A 15,597-nucleotide genomic window follows, 5' to 3' on the forward strand; every position below is an offset into this window, starting at 1 on the left:
AGTCAGTATCGTTTTAAAGTGCCTCATGTATCTGGAAACAACGTGTATCATTCAAGGGATTTCACATAATTAAAATTGCACCATTTTGCAAGCGCTTCTGCTGTTTGAGTAGATTCTTAAGCACCCGTTTCAAATTGCGGTTAGGTCCGTCGTACCTTCTTCTTCAATCATCCAATGAAGAAGTGGATCTAGATCCCACTGGATATCTAATGTTTCGATAAGAATCCGCACATTTCGGCTGCGATCCCTTCATCGGAACACAAGCACATTCCTCGTAGTTGAATCATTTAAAATACTGTGCACAATTCAAAAAAAACTTAATTGGGATTTTTAAAAAGGGCAACGATTTTAGATGACGTAATACTTAGAGACCAGGTGCCAGGTGCTAGAATATTAAACGAGTCAGCCTTCTACCTGTAGAGGGGGGGGGTGGAGGGATGAAACAAAAACTGTTTTGTGACAGTCGGCACTGAAAACGCCAAAAGAAGCGCTTTTTTTCTCATCGATCGCGCTCAGAAGCGATACGGGGTCGGAATGTCGCAGTTAAAAAGCCGTTGCAAACGTACCGACAAGGAAGTCACCTCATTGCTCGCTTTGCGTTATCGGCGGCGGGAAACAAACAAGTGTCTCTCCGCCCCACAAACGTTTTTTTTTTAAAGGATTGACACTTCGTGTGAAAACCAATCGCTACCGAAGAAGATAGTATCGTTGCTGATAGTCGTCAAATACCATTAGTCTTTAAAAGCAGATTTTGTAAGAAGACGGGCTGACGCACCGAACCTAAAACTATTCAATTGCTCATCCGCTCTTCGTCAGTTGTCAGCACTCACGCGTCTAACGAGCTCCCCCGCAAACTGGTAAGACCTAACAATCGAAAGCTGGACAATACAAGCGAAGTTGGGGAAAGACTACACTAAATTGGTCGGACCAAGTGATGTCTTTCGATCAAGCTCGAAGTAGTGATCTGTCGGCCCGAGCTAAGGCGTTCTCCGTTTCCAGTCTCATTGGTGCTCCTCTCGGTTCGTGCGGCGATTCCAGTGATGCAGATGCGTCCAAACATCAGCCGTCGGTTCGCCTTCTGGATGGCGATAAAGATGACGATAAATTCATACCTAATCAAAGTATAGTAGGTGAATTACTTTGTCGTGAACTCTGGTTAGAGTTTCATACCCTTGGAACTGAAATGATCATCACGAAAGCTGGAAGGTAAGCCGTTTTTGAACAAAGTGCATGTCATCGTATGTAAAAGAGTTTTGACTATGTTTTTGCTTTTGTCAATGAAGGAGAATGTTCCCATCGCTGAAGGTCCGCCTTAGTGGTTTGGATGACGAAGTGCTGTATATTGTCTACGTCGACATGGATTTGGTTGATGACAAAAGATATAGATATATCTATCAGAGGTATATTATAGCACCTAGAAATTTGGTTAAGGAACATGATCAAATAGCGTCGTATAGTTGGCATTAATGTTTGCCTATTTCTAGTTCTAAATGGGTTCCTGGAGGTCCTGGGGATGTTCCACATCAGGAACGTTGCTTTCTGCATCCGGATGGTCCGCAGCTAGGCAAATTCTGGAACAAACAGAGTTGTGTGGCGTTCGATAAACTCAAATTGACCAACAACCGTAAGCCTTCCCAACGTGACCAAGTACGCTCTTTACTCAGTTTAGCTTGCAATAAAAATAGTGAATCGTCTTTAATGAACGAAATTTCTTCAGATTCCCCTGCATTCAATGCATCGTTACCAGCCGAAACTATATGTTCAACCGATCCCCAGTGACTGCAGAGAAGCCTTCAACACTTGTAGCGACTGGTGGAGGACTTTCTGCCGAAGACGAAGCTCAGCCACATCGCTCACCTTTCCTGAAACTCAGTTTATCACCGTTACTGCCTACCAAAATCAACAGGTAGACGCATCAATGTTTTCCTTTGATTATCCCCCAAATTCAAGCAAAAAAAAATTAATAATACGTGTCCATTTCAATACCAGATCACTAGACTGAAAATTGCTAGTAACCCCTTCGCCAAAGGTTTTCGCGAATCGAGCCGTGAACCAAGGTAAGAAAAATTTGTATTCCTCGTTAGTTAGCGGGATAAGCTTTCTTAGATGTAGTTTTAGCAACTAAAGATGCGGGGGGTTGGCAACTGTTCCAAAACTCGTACACTAGGCCGAGGATCATTCTGGATCTTCAGCAGAATTTTAGGCTAAAATTGAAAATTTTAAGCCAATTTTAAGCCAAAGTAAGGCCAATCCGTACACTTTGGTTGGGAGTTGCCAACCCCCCGTAAAGATGCATCGCAATGCTGTTGCTGATTAAGCGCATTCTATTTTCCCTGGTGTTAAAAAAAGATGTATTGCGCTGTCCGTAAGACACGTGAGCTTCTGATAGTCTGGCAACGCAATATTATGGCTTGCCAATCAAAAGAATATCATGCTACTAATCACACAACAGTTGTGAAAGCTTACTAAGTACAATCGTAAGCTGCCTATGCGATCCACGAACAAATAGCGGCATTCTTTGACGGTGGAAAGCACAGCGACCGAAAGAAGATCGGCACGTTCTTAGCTTGCCGTTGTTGCTTCCTCAAAAGCTGTCGGTTGATTTAACGTGATTGAGAAGTAAACAGATATTGCAACAGGGAAAAAATGTTGCCCTAGGATGCACATCAAAGGCGCAAACGTACGTTGGCCTAGACTGGCGCCATCGAGAACTAACTCAAACTGTCTAGGAGCGATAACAACACGTGTGACTATGTAAACATGATGCTACCTACAAATTGTCTTGCAAGTCGCCCGGCGACTGCTGCCGTATTTAGAGCTATGTTAGGGGTAACTCATTTCTTCTAATGCTACTGGAATTTCTTTTAACAAACACCTCTCCAAATCTAGTGTGTACGGTAAACGATGCAAACCATTAAGCGTCTTTAAAAGCTTAGCCCTTTTTTGTGTGTTAAACATGGATAGGAACTCTGATGTAAAAGAGGACGACCGAGCACAAAGTGATAGTAAAAAAATGCGCATTTCATCGAGCAGCAAAGACAGCAACACAAGCAATTTTCCTCTTGCAAATTCATGGCATCCGTTTGACCATCGCGCCGTTCACCAGCCGATACATCATTGGTGGATTCAACAGTACTCCATATTACATCCTTTCCTACCCATAGTTCCATCACTGCCTCATGTACAAACGGAAGAGGCCTTACAACATTGTTTTTTCTCTGACTCAACATTTGTTTAAATCGTTTCCGTTTGTATTTATGGTGATTCAAATAAAAATACGTTAGCAGGCCTTCAAAACTGAGTTCGGTTGTCATAAATGAGGTACCTCCTACGCTAATTGAAAACGATGGTTATACTGAAAGCGAAACTCTAATGCAAACGTTTCTAGAAAAGAAATCTCAAGCTGCTGAATGTTTGCAAAGGTGATACGTGCGATAGAAAAGCTGGTCTGTTTTCAAAACTATTACCAATCGACACCGACAAAAAAAGTACCTTTTGTCGGTGCTTCCTATCTGTGTACGTAATCAGCAAAACCATCGTCTGTACAAGTCGGTCACTTCAAAGATTATTGTGTACTGCACAAGGCTTGAAGCTAAAGCGCCTATGAAAGGCAAATCGGTACGCGTTAAAGTAGACGGCACCTTACCATTGAAGTTCACACGTTCGTCTTTCGCTATCAATCGCATTTGTCAATGCTGTTAGATTAAGCCACTAAGTTTAGTGACACAACACAGTCTTGCACTTTCAGTTCAATAAATAAATCGTTGAAAGGGAAAGTTTCAAAAAAACCTTTGTAGCGATGAAACATTAAAGTGCTTCACAGCATTTTGACTGCAAACAAATGTATTATTTACAACAATAAGGCCCGGAGCTATACACATTTTTAAAAAGCACAGTCGTCTTCACCACAGGATGCCCGTGAGGACCTTTGGTTTCCGTGAACCGGATAACTTGTTGTTGTGACAGTCAACAGAATTTTATTGTAAAGAGAGCCCGACGGCAATCCACTAATGATCTTTATTAGTTGTCTCAAACTTTTCACGAGGATGAATGGGGGGGTGGGATAGTTTGATTCTTGTTTCTTGTTGAGACCAATACCAGGGAGCAGGGACATCACATTTCTACCATGGGACATCGAAAACATCAAACTTCCATTAACTACATGGAGAAGAGGATGCTTTTCGCTAAATGATGGATGTGTTAATTACTTTAAAATTCAAGAAAAATTTAAAAGTTTGGCTACTAAAAAAATTGCTTCTGGTGATTTCAAAAATCACGTTTTCACACAAACCATCATCAATCGTGAGTTAACAGAAATTGAAGACAATAAGAAAACTTTCACTTCATTACCACAAAAGTAGAGGAACTTCTAATAAATCTACATAATGCAAGAATTTTTCCTGGCATCATAAACAATTGTGAGAAACATGTTAACCAAACAACAGGTTTGATTCGTAATGGTAAATAAGTCGATGGAGTTTGGCGAGCCAATTAGTATGTTATTTTTTAAATATATTATTTTAGTTGATAGCTACTGCTGTATACTCATAGATGTAATTGCTTGATTTCCAGATGCAGCCTCCTTAATTCCAAAACAGGTACAATGAAGCTATGTAAATTTTGCAAATGGCTAGACAAGGCTATGAAATTGCAATTTAAAATACACAAGACAGTGACTAACCATGTGTATTTAAATGTATAACAACTCTGACGGAAAGTAAAATAATGAGTATAATGACTTTGTATCTCTAAAAGCAAGTCTTAGGACCACCTCATCAGTGGTGACTTGAGAATATACAACAAATCATAAATATAGTAAAACGATTGCCCGCGAGCAAACCATTTTACGACGCTTGCGCTGTTTGGAAAATGTAGAACGATCGATTTGTATTCGCTGCATTTGTTGAAGACTGTTTTCCTTCAGCACTAGGCAAGAATACAGAAGATTGTTGTAGTAAGCAGTATTCTAAAAGACAACAACAAGTGTTTGATGGATTCGTTGTATTTATCGCCACCTGAAATGGATAACGGAAATGTCACGGAAATTGCCAACATCGATAGAGAACCTGTTTTTAAGACCATCATGATGCACTCGTTTAACGACACTTTACAGTTTAACGACATATTCAATATGTCATGGGGGCGTAAGTTTCGAACCTAACCATCTTAATGTACTTGAAAATATAGTTCTATATTGTACATCTTTTACATGGCTCCATAGGTTTCTTCATACCTTGTGAAAACTGGCGTGAGCCACAACACATTCTTTTCCAGTTGGCTTATGGTTGCTTCTTCATTTCATGCCTGGCACCAGATCACTCTGTAGGCATTGTCATCATGCATGCAGCTCTTCTATTAGGTAAATTCTCATCATTCTAATATAACAAGGTTTCCTTCTTTAAAGTCTTTGTAAATGATATCAATTGTGATGTCAGGTGGATTGTTGTATTCTACTTGGGCCTGGAATATGCTCTGTGCTCCTGACATATTTTCTTGGACATTTGGTTTTGTCTTCCTTAATTTTTGCCAGTTGATGTACGATCTCTACCGTATACGGCCTGTTCGTCTTGACCCAGAAGTAGAGGCACTTTTTGCTCTTCTATTCCAACCCCTTGGGGTAAGGTGTTTGTGATGGATGTCATGAATAGTTAAATTTGTGATTCAAGAGGTTGTACGATTAGATTAGTCGAATGACATTCAAAAAGTTGGTTGGCCAAGAATACGCCGAGATCTCCACCCTATATCCTGGTAAAAATCATTACTAGAATATTTTGAAATAGCTCTGTTTTAACGAACTTCCTTTGTAAACTGTAGGGGATTTTTATGCCCTTCAAAACCTTACACGTATTGATCGACTATCTATCATGCTTTCCGGAAAGGTCTCGAAATTCGCCATTTTACATTTTTTCAAAAATCTTCTTGTACTCGTAACAACAACCATAAAAAACAGGTGCAAGTGGTATCCGATGGAACAATACTGCATACCATAGACGCAAACGAATTTCTTGATTCTCCGGAATTTGAATCTAGTCGTGCTTCTATCGAAGACAAATTTCGGGTAAGCCAAGATCGTTATCAAAATTATTTGAACAGGATTTTTAACTAGTTAAAATTTCGCTAGGTATCCATTGTTGCCACTGGAACATGTCGTTACATCAGTTGGCAGAGATCGACCCTCGAGTACCTTTTCGTCAAAGAAACAACTTTGGCAAATGTTTTTGGCGTTCTCGTTGCTAGGGACGTTATTAACAAAGTCTTTTCCATGAACAAAAAGGTTCATCATCAGTCAACCATAATTGGTCTATTAGTTGAGTTGATCAAAACTAAAGCCTTAAAATTATTTTAGTTAGCAGTTCAGAGAGGTCATCTATTAGATATCCGTCTGCCCGGAATCGCAAATTGTAGTTACGATTTGTCTCGAGAAACATCATCAAATGCGTCGTCGGATTTAAGTAATATTTTAAACTATCCACTTGTGTCTTGTACGCTGGACTTTGATTCTATTAATTTCTTTAAATCTGACTTTCGTTCCACAGGCCCCTCACTGAAACTCCAGCAAAATGGGGGCATGCCCAATTGCGTATTCTATCCACTTACTCGAACAAAGAATTCTAGAACTGAATTTCACTGAATGCGGTCATTTTTACGGAAGATCACCATCTGGGTTTTTAAATCTCAATGGAAGGATTGATTGTTGACTGTTAAAAGCGGACGACTGCGGGTTGGAGAGATTTTTTGCGTATCCACATGCGCCCCGAGTCACGGTGAACAAAAACGAGTGCTAAACGTCCGCAAACAAAGGTGCTGCAACCATCAGGTCTAAAATCAACAACAGTTAAGTTTTGTTAGTTATTTTTCTTCTTGGTCTCATTCTCATGTGACAGCTAAGGGCTAAGGTCCAGCTTGCTGACGCTTTTTCAGTGGATTATAGTTCTTGATTGAAAAAAAATAATTTGCTGTACGAGCATGGTACGAGTATTTCAGTTCAAAACACATTGTTGTTGTACAAAATGGAAAAAATTTATAAAAAAAAATAGACCAAAGAAAAAAAGTTAAAACAGCATGAGGTCGATCCCTAAAGCCCCTAATTATGATTTATGAATATTGAATAATGACGTAATTAGCAAAACTTTCTTTTGCTGGCAATGAAGCTTCTGATTTCGTCTGCTTTACTCGGATGAAAACTGAGGGAAACCTGAACAGCGCTTTTGTAAACAGAAAGTGGTACACATACGATACAGATTTTGTATTGGCACGATAAAATGAAAGCTATTCAACAGTATCACTGTACAGTTGTTAAGAACACTTTTTTTTGTTTTTTTGTTTGTTTTGTTTTTGTGGTAAAACGCTAGTCAATTTTGCATCATAGACATGATGGCAAGTCCTGAAAATAAACCAGTAGCAGTAGTTTCTATCCGGCTGGTGAGTGCCGATTACTACATGTCTAGTCCGATTCCGGGATTGGATATTGGTTACTCAACATATAGAGGCTTAGAAGTAAAAAAGGTTCCTGTCATTAGGGTATTCGGCTCAACTTCAACAGGTATGCAGCAATGGTTTGTGCCCATGTTTCACTGATAATCTTTATTGAAGATCTGTTTTATCTGATAATCTGTATTGAAGAAAAATTTGCATTCAAATGGATTGTCCATTCACCTTTCTACATTTTCCGATAGGTTATAAGGTGTGCCTTCATGTTCATGGAGTATTTCCATATTTATATATTCCATATGATGGATCAGCTCCACCTGAACAGATGGGCCACCAGATTGTTATGGCTCTTGATAAAGCCATCAATATTTTACAAGGCCAGGGTAATTCATCATTTCATCATGTTTTCAAGGCTGTGCTTGTCAGTGGTATTCCAATTTATGGATTTCATGCCAAAGAACATCAACTATTCAAAGTATATTTTTACAACCCAAATACAAGGAAGCATTCATATGACCTTTTACTGGTGATAGTACTGTAGTGTAAGCATAAATATATTTAAGATAATAATGATAAATTATACTACCAGAATGGAGCTGTGCTAAAAAAAATTCTCCAACCTTGTGAAGCTCACATACCCTTCATTCTGCAGTTTCTTATGGATTTTAATTTGCAAGGAATGAACTTTATTCACTTAAAAAAAGTATTTGCACGCCGTAACCCAGGTAAAAAGCAATGTTCTTTTATTGCAAAAATTGTCGTTAAGATTAGTTGTTTTTGAAAAGTAGGTGATGACGTCGAGAATTTTTATCCTAGTAAAGCTGAACCTGTAAGCACTTGTGAGATGGAGCTCGATTGTTTTGCCAGTGATATTTTAAATTCCTTAGATGTCCAAGGTAATCCACACACGTCCTATTTGTTTTCATTGGGTGTTTATTTTTTTACTTGTTATTAATTTTCCTTGTATGATTTTTAAGATGGAATTCAAATGAATCCCGGTCTAGCTGCTTTGTGGGAAGAAGAAATAGAGCGCCGAAAAGTGAAAAATATTAATGTGGATAGCATAAACCCTCCGGCTTCGCAACCCAGGTCTCAAGCTTTACCAACATCCAGTCACATCTTTTACAAAACCAACTTGATTAAACAGTTGCGCGAGTATGCTAGTGAAACGGTATATAAGTCTTATAGATGGCAAATTTATTTGCATTTAATAGCAAATCACTTTGCTTCATAAACAGGGAGATGTATCGCTGTCGTTCTGCGAGGTGAATGAGCAGCTAGAAACGAGTTTAGCTATTGAAACGCCAGACGGAGTAGAGGGTACATTATTGTCGGCTTCCAGTATCGATTTTCATAGCTCACTGGAAACAAAGGTGTATCATCCTGTGGGAGGAGATGCTGACTTATTGGACATCCTCTGCGATTTGGCTGACGAGCACGAATCGTTTGTTTGCACGCCTTCCGGATCTTCAAGTTCTATGGATGATACAGCAGTTAAATCCCAAAATTCACAAACTTCAAGACTGACTGTGACTACCCCAGTATTAGAATTTGTTTCCAGTGGGGATTCAGTCGAGGATTTACCTTACGACGATGATAGCGTCTTAGGGACACAACATTCTGGAACCAAACCTGATAATATAACTCATACAGGCATCAGCGACCCTAAAAGTGATAGTGACGAAGAACGCGAAACCCTGGAAATGTCCCAGATCTTTGAAGAATCAGAACACTCTGTTGATATTTTTAGAAGTAAGGGGTTTACATCATCTTGCTTCCATTACAGTATCTAATTATTAATTATATTTTCACAAGATGGCCAAGATAAAAACAATCGATTTGCCTCAGGTTCCACCTCTCTTGTGCAAATAGTTGAGCGAGATGAAATAGTTGAAGAAACCTCTTGTTCGTCATTCGAAGAATATTTTCTGCCAAATGTCGATGGAGCCGACGACAGCAGCTCGGAGGACGAACGACATGATCCGGCAGCAACAAAGCGCGTAAAAAAGGAAAAGAAATATAAACCCTTAATGTTTCGCTCGACGTCAAACGCGACCATCAATGAAGTATCACACGATACCTACACCGCTCTTAAACTGCGATATCCATCGTCCAGCCCTACACGTTTTCCTAGTGCCTGTTCGACGTCTTTGGCAATGACGCCTCGAACGAATTTTTCAGTAGTCGACGAAACATGTCTAGAAAGTAGCCATACATGCAGTCGACCACGATCGGGATTAACGACAATATCCAATAACTCTGAATATACAGACGCTTTGTACACAATGAGCTACTTAAGCCCTCTTCCCCTCCAGCCTCCAGAATCGCCTCCGCGGCCGTTAACTCCAATCAAAGACGTGCGAGTAACCATACGACCTTTATTGCAAGACATTTCAGCTTTTGAAGACGCAAGTGGTTGTAAAGTCAAGATGAATTCCGGGCTGGTAGTGTTGAAGAGCCTGGAGGAAGAAATTTTAGCTTACCAAAACCGAACCCTTCGAAAGCTGCGAATCCCCTCTCATGTTCCTCGTCAAGAGAATTTATTCAAACAAAATCCCAGAAAACAAAAACGTAAGAGAAAGCCGCATGCCGAAAAAGAAATGAAGAATCCTCTGAACAAAGAATCACAAGTAAAGGAAGAAAGTCAACATATCGACAGAAGTGCAGACGATTTAACGTTATCGGAGAAAGTAAAATTTACCTGCGAGCTCAGTCAAAAAGAAAGTTTTATTGCAATCGGAGGTGAAAGCATGGAGGGAAAAGTACTAGAAACCAAATCAGAAGAAACTAAACAAACTACGGATGAAGAGGCGTGTGAGTATGTAGCTCAAGAAATGGCGAAAGAGAATGAAGCTTCCAGCCAGACAATTTACGAGGTCTCAGAAAGTGAGAAAGAAAGTACAACATTAGTAAAGGAGTCACAAGACTACACTAGCGACCCTGGCATCAACTTCCTCTCTTCCATAATTACTGACACTAACCAATGCTCTAGAATGTCAAAGCTTTCAAATACGGAAAATTCTGGAGAGGAGGCATTATCCGACGTTGAGTTAACCCCAAATTTATCACAATCTTCGAGTAGTCATCTGCTTCTTCCCAGCCAAAATAGTACATCCAACTTTTCTTGGAACGAAGACAGTAGTTGCCTTCTCCAAGATATTGCCGAGGCTGACAAAACTGCAGCAGAGCTACCCTCGTTGACAGATAGTTCATTAAAGCTGTACCCGCAAATATTTCATTCGTCAAAAATATATGCTACCGCCGTGGACAGCCCAAGTTGGGAGCGGGTGGTGTCCACCTTGAATCTGTACGACATTCCATCGAAAGACAATGGCAAGCCTTTCTGGAGTGATGCCAATGATTTTCTATCAACTTCCAAAACAAAAGATGTTCGCCAGCAATCAGTAACGATTGGTACACATTTGATCTGCCACCTTCCAGATTTCGGTAAAAGTTTATGTCAGGTAAGGCGTATAATTTAGCTTTTGAAACAGTAACACACTGTTAATCGTAACCTTGCGCATGATTTTAGATTGATGGAATAAGCTCAAACGAGGCGTATGTTCCAGTCGTTCTTACTCCGCTTTCAATGCCACCGTCTAGACAAAGCGTCATCAAATGGTTAGAAGAAAAAAAGATTCGAGATTCTTCGGATGTTGCCCGGTCATCAGTAATCAAAACCGATGCTTTAAATAAAGCCGCGAGGAAGATCAAGGCTGGTGATCGGTCACAATTGGAAGCACCGTCACTAAACAACAGTTTCGGATTCAGGGTTTCATTTGGAAACTGCCACGAAGCGAAAGCTGTACATCAAGTATGAATTTGTTTTGGGGTTTTACTTTAGTATTGCATTCAATTACGGTTTACATTCCTGACGGTTGAAATCTAGAATCAGTACTTGACCATTTTGAGTTTGGAACTTCATATTGAAACGCGACAAAGTTTACGGCCAGATCCGGAATTTGATGCTGTCGTCGCTTTGTTCTATACTGTCACCAACGACGTGCCTTTAGATAGTCCAACACCGGACATGGTGACGGGTGTAATTGTTGTTGACCCAGAAGAGACTCCGGAATCCAACCAGAAAAGTAAATTTTTCAGTCGCGCTGGAATTGTCAACGTGGAAGTTCTTTCGGTTAGCAGCGAGGCAGCTCTTTTCGAGCAACTTCGAGAGCTTGTTAGTTTTTGGGATCCCGATATTTTGGTTGGCTATGAGGTTAGTTCCATTATGTACTGTAAGAAATCGAACGAATGATGAAGTTTATTGTAATTTTTTTACAGATTGAAATGTTGTCCTGGGGCTATTTGCTACAACGTGGGAAAATCCTCGGAATAAATGTTCACAGTCAACTTTCACGGATACCAGGAGCCTTTCCAGACCGACCCACAGGTGTTCTCGAAGATATCATTGAAGGAGGTTACATGGTAGAAAAGAATTCAGACATCACTATCGGTGGTCGTATAGTTCTTAACCTGTGGCGCATCCTTCGAGTTGAGGTATACATCATTTCCTTCATTCGTTAGATATAGACTTTTATCATTCCACTGGTAGGTTGCGCTTCAAAGTTATACGTTTGAGAATTTGGTTTTTCACATTCTACATCGACGAGTTTCAACTTTCCCCTTTGAAAAACTGACCGGTTGGTGGCACAGCAATCACGATCGGTAACTCATTTTTCAAGAAATTTTCCCTTGGCATCCGTTAAATGTTTCGTTTTTTAGGTGGCAAGTAGTTGAACATTACATCTCTCGTGTCCGAGGCAATATAGATCTCATGGAACAACTTGACGTGATTGGCAGAACAAGTGAACTAGCCCGCCTCTTCGGAATTCAGTTTTACGAAGTTTTTACTCGTGGGTCTCAGGTATAACCTTTTATTCGGAAGCTTACGAACATTAGTATTAACTATTATTACACAAAAAGTATCGAGTTGAATCAATGATGCTAAGATTGGCCAAGCCTAAAAATTTCATCGCGGTCTCGCCATCGGTTCAGCAACGTGCACGAATGAAAGCACCAGAATGGCTTCCACTGATCCTAGAACCGGAATCCAAGTAAAGTTTTAAATAACATCTGGTATAATCATTTGCAATTGTTTGATTGACTATTTCAGGTTTTACACGGATCCCGTACTGGTTTTAGATTTCCAATCGCTTTATCCATCAATGATTATAGCATACAATTATTGCTACTCTACGTGTCTGGGCAGGACGCATCTATTGGGAAAGTAAGGGCAAACTATCTTTTATCTTTTGATGACCAAATAGCTGACGATATGACCTCCCGTTTTTAGAAACGAACCGTTTGAATTTGGCTGTACTCAATTGCTCGTCCCTCCTGTTACAGTCCGAAAGTTAATTAAACAAGATTTGGTTAACATATCACCAGCAGGTGTTGTCTTCGTCAAACCGGAAGTTAGAACAGGCATCATACCGCAGATGCTAAGTGAAATTCTTAACACGAGAATAATGGTACCTTCTAATTATCAAAGAGACGAGAAAAACAAAGAAAATAATTTTCTTTTCTCACTTACATTCAAATCGATTCAAGGTTAAACAGTCAATGAAAGAATATGAAGGGGATACAACCCTACGGCGAGTCTTCGATTCACGCCAATTAGGACTTAAACTGATTGCTAATGTAACTTATGGTTACACTTCGGCTAACTTTTCTGGTCGGATGCCCTGCGTTGAGCTGGGTGATAGTGTAGTTAGCAAAGGTCGTGAAACGCTGGAGCGAGCGATTCGTTTGATAGAAGAGCGCAAAGATTGGAAGGCACGGGTCGTCTATGGCGACACAGACTCTGTATTTGTTTTGTTAGCTGGTCGGAGTCGAGAAGAAGCTTTCAAAATTGGCGATGAAATTGCACATGCCGTTACTCAAGCCAATCCTCAACCTGTGAAGCTAAAGTTTGAAAAAGTGTATCAGCCATGTATCCTTCAGGTCAGTAAATTGTTTTCAAAAAATTCATTTTAATAATTGAATTTAAAATGTTCTCACTTTTCTGTATAGACCAAGAAAAGATATGTCGGATACAAGTACGAGTCTGTAAATCAAAAAGAACCGGTATACGAAGCAAAAGGAATCGAGACTGTGCGCCGCGATGGGTGCCCTGCTGTTGTTAAGGTAATGAGAACACTATATATTTTTTTACCTTCTGATCTGACTGGTAACGAACACTCTCATTTCATAGCTACTTGAACGTTCGCTACGCTTGCTGTTTGAATCGTGCGATGTCAGTAAAGTGAAAGTTTACCTTCAACGACAGTTCATGAAAATCTTGCAGAACCGCAACAGCTTGCAAGATTTCATATTTGCCAAAGAATTTCGGGGCCGCGAAGGATACAAGCCAGGTGCTTGCGTTCCAGCTTTGGAGATTGCCAAGTCAGTTTTAAAATCTCTTTGCATTTTCCCCTTTCACGTATTAGTTCCTAATTTTTGCAGGCAACAAGCAAAGATCGATCGTCGTTCTGAACCGCGAATTGGGGAGCGCGTCCCGTATATTATAGTTTATGGATCTCCAGGAGTACCTCTTATCCGTTTGGTTGTGCCAGCTAATCAGCTGCTAGTAGATACATCGCTTCGATTAAATGCCCATTATTACATAAGCCGGGCCATCATTCCTGCACTGCAAAGGTGCTTAGGTCTGTTGGGAGTTGATGTACTTTCGTGGTAAATTGATCAACTGCCATGAGTGAGGAACTTAATTTCACATTAACGAGTCCTTGATCTATCACAGGTATCAAAACCTTCCACGAGTTGGTGTTGCGCCATCGTCCCTAATACAAAACGAACATGGGAATGCCCGGAAGGCAACCATTTCCCAGTATTTTGGTTCATCACTTTGCCTCCTGTGTGATGAGCCTATCTTAGCAAACGGTCTATGCGCTGCGTGTAGTTCTAATCGCCAGGCCAGCTCGTTCTCCCTTTCGGCTATGCAACGTATTAGGGAGAAAGATTATACCGAATTAATCAGCCTTTGCCAGAGTTGTACGGACAACATTCGCATCCAGCAAGATTGTGTCTCCATGGACTGCCCCGTCCTCTACAGCCGTGTCAAGGCTTTCCAAAATCTACAACATGTATCGAAATGGAGTGACGCTCTATCTCGGCTGTAATTGTGCGCCACCATCATTTTATTGTCGCTGGTTACAACGGAAAAATCAGGCGCTATAAAAAAATCGTCAAGTTTTCCGTGGATTCACACCACGAAGAATGGTTGATCGTCATTGAAATGGGTGTGCCAGAACTCACAAAAGCGAGACGAGGAAAATATTATCGGACTATAGAGGAATTTGAGCTACTTGGCCTTGATGTGTTTCAAGTGAGGGTTTACACATGATTGCTTCATATCACCTTGGACTGCGACGCACATCTTGTTACCAAATTTATGACTAGTACTCCATCATCTACCGCGGATGTAAGTGTGGCGGTAATCCCCGTGTCTTCTACTTACCACGAAGCCGATGGAGGTAAAGTCCTTGGGAGTAGGAGCACGACACATTTTTTTATGTAATCATATAGTTTATGATAGTTTTTATTCGCATATTCAAATCAACTTTTCCAGTGTCGTCGCGGGAAATAGAAGGTGCTGTAATAATTCATGGTGAAATGTGGTGGTTGAGCCCTTCCTTAGCAGACGAGGAAGTGGAAGAATACTCTTCCTCGTATTCTGTTAATGGGAGATGCGAGCAGGGCAAACTTCCGTCAAGGTCGAAACTATTGGATTTTCCGAACCGTGACACATCAGAAAACACCTTTTGCACCTCAGTGCTTCCGGCCATGACCTCGTTCTGTTTCTTATTTTTCTGACCATACGACTTGTTTTTGTCGCGCGACTTTTGTTGACTAGACAAACTTTCTCAAAACAAGTAGATGAGCCCATTTAGGCGGATACGTTCCATCATATTCGAGAACGCTATGGCGCTCATAGGTAAACATTAAGAGAAAACGAAGCTCATCTTGTGTCAGATGCAAAAGTACCCCATCAATGACGTGTAAGTTTTTACTTGACGAAATTATGCCCATGTCATCGCGATCGGGAAGGCATCCTGATTGCCATGTGAAAGACGTCAAAATTGTGTACAATGCAGAACTGAAAATCCTACGCCATTACCGAATTTTGTATGTTTTTACCGAGGAAATTGAAAGGTAATTGCGGTTGAT

The 15,597-nt window shown here is 40.5% G+C and overlaps 3 protein-coding genes across 4 annotated transcripts; all 3 read left to right on the forward strand.

Annotated features, from left to right (window-relative positions):
• Positions 1 to 245: 245 nt before the first annotated feature.
• On the forward strand, positions 246 to 3,297 carry LOC116924416 (T-box transcription factor TBX15). Of its 2 annotated transcripts, none has more exons than XM_045175700.1 (6): positions 246 to 1,206; positions 1,284 to 1,400; positions 1,485 to 1,647; positions 1,718 to 1,906; positions 1,990 to 2,057; positions 2,965 to 3,297. In XM_045175700.1, the coding sequence occupies exons 1-6, from the start codon at positions 935 to 937 to the stop codon at positions 3,236 to 3,238; spliced, it is 1,083 nt and encodes a 360-aa protein (XP_045031635.1). In that variant the 5' UTR covers positions 246 to 934; the 3' UTR covers positions 3,239 to 3,297. The 2 variants fall into 2 exon arrangements, with proteins under 2 accessions (XP_045031635.1, XP_045031636.1); XM_045175701.1 differs by lacking the exon at positions 2,965 to 3,297 and adding an exon at positions 2,291 to 2,424 and having other exon boundaries at positions 1,990 to 2,127.
• Positions 3,298 to 4,078: 781 nt separating this feature from the next.
• On the forward strand, positions 4,079 to 6,961 carry LOC116925584 (popeye domain-containing protein 3). Its single transcript, XM_032932313.2, has 9 exons — positions 4,079 to 5,144; positions 5,222 to 5,359; positions 5,436 to 5,617; positions 5,682 to 5,748; positions 5,815 to 5,879; positions 5,951 to 6,058; positions 6,122 to 6,274; positions 6,347 to 6,452; positions 6,537 to 6,961. Exons 1-9 carry the CDS (start codon positions 4,991 to 4,993, stop codon positions 6,629 to 6,631), a joined length of 1,068 nt encoding a protein of 355 aa, XP_032788204.2. The 5' UTR covers positions 4,079 to 4,990; the 3' UTR covers positions 6,632 to 6,961.
• Positions 6,962 to 7,034: 73 nt separating this feature from the next.
• On the forward strand, positions 7,035 to 15,551 carry LOC116925537 (DNA polymerase zeta catalytic subunit). The gene is made up of 21 exons (XM_032932238.2): positions 7,035 to 7,224; positions 7,353 to 7,543; positions 7,677 to 7,957; positions 8,021 to 8,156; positions 8,217 to 8,327; positions 8,409 to 8,602; positions 8,670 to 9,183; positions 9,247 to 10,895; positions 10,964 to 11,245; positions 11,321 to 11,647; positions 11,713 to 11,928; positions 11,984 to 12,096; positions 12,154 to 12,295; positions 12,355 to 12,485; positions 12,545 to 12,658; positions 12,725 to 12,902; positions 12,982 to 13,374; positions 13,444 to 13,557; positions 13,625 to 13,815; positions 13,876 to 14,103; positions 14,171 to 15,551. The coding sequence occupies exons 1-21, from the start codon at positions 7,178 to 7,180 to the stop codon at positions 14,547 to 14,549; spliced, it is 5,931 nt and encodes a 1,976-aa protein (XP_032788129.2). The 5' UTR covers positions 7,035 to 7,177; the 3' UTR covers positions 14,550 to 15,551.
• The last annotated feature ends 46 nt before the right edge of the window (positions 15,552 to 15,597 follow it).

Source organism: Daphnia magna, linkage group LG6, assembly GCF_020631705.1.
Source record: "Daphnia magna isolate NIES linkage group LG6, ASM2063170v1.1, whole genome shotgun sequence".
NCBI lineage: Eukaryota > Metazoa > Arthropoda > Branchiopoda > Diplostraca > Daphniidae > Daphnia > Daphnia magna.

What these genes read in the sequence shown, in the direction of transcription:
- LOC116924416 (XM_045175700.1), top strand. Translation starts at nt 935, where the DNA reads ATGTCTTTCGATCAAGCTCGAAGTAGTGATCTGTCGGCCCGAGCTAAG. An exon ending in TATAGATATATCTATCAGAG is followed by an intron (nt 1,401 to 1,484) that starts GTATATTATAGC and finishes GCCTATTTCTAG; the next exon opens with TTCTAAATGGGTTCCTGGAG. An exon ending in GAATCGAGCCGTGAACCAAG is followed by an intron (nt 2,058 to 2,964) that starts GTAAGAAAAATT and finishes AAACATGGATAG; the next exon opens with GAACTCTGATGTAAAAGAGG.
- LOC116925537 (XM_032932238.2), top strand. Translation starts at nt 7,178, where the DNA reads ATGAAAACTGAGGGAAACCTGAACAGCGCTTTTGTAAACAGAAAGTG. An exon ending in ATCAGCCATGTATCCTTCAG is followed by an intron (nt 13,375 to 13,443) that starts GTCAGTAAATTG and finishes TTTTCTGTATAG; the next exon opens with ACCAAGAAAAGATATGTCGG. An exon ending in GGAGTTGATGTACTTTCGTG is followed by an intron (nt 14,104 to 14,170) that starts GTAAATTGATCA and finishes GATCTATCACAG; the next exon opens with GTATCAAAACCTTCCACGAG.
- LOC116925584 (XM_032932313.2), top strand. Translation starts at nt 4,991, where the DNA reads ATGGATTCGTTGTATTTATCGCCACCTGAAATGGATAACGGAAATGTC. An exon ending in CTATCATGCTTTCCGGAAAG is followed by an intron (nt 5,880 to 5,950) that starts GTCTCGAAATTC and finishes CATAAAAAACAG; the next exon opens with GTGCAAGTGGTATCCGATGG. An exon ending in AAATGCGTCGTCGGATTTAA is followed by an intron (nt 6,453 to 6,536) that starts GTAATATTTTAA and finishes TTCGTTCCACAG; the next exon opens with GCCCCTCACTGAAACTCCAG.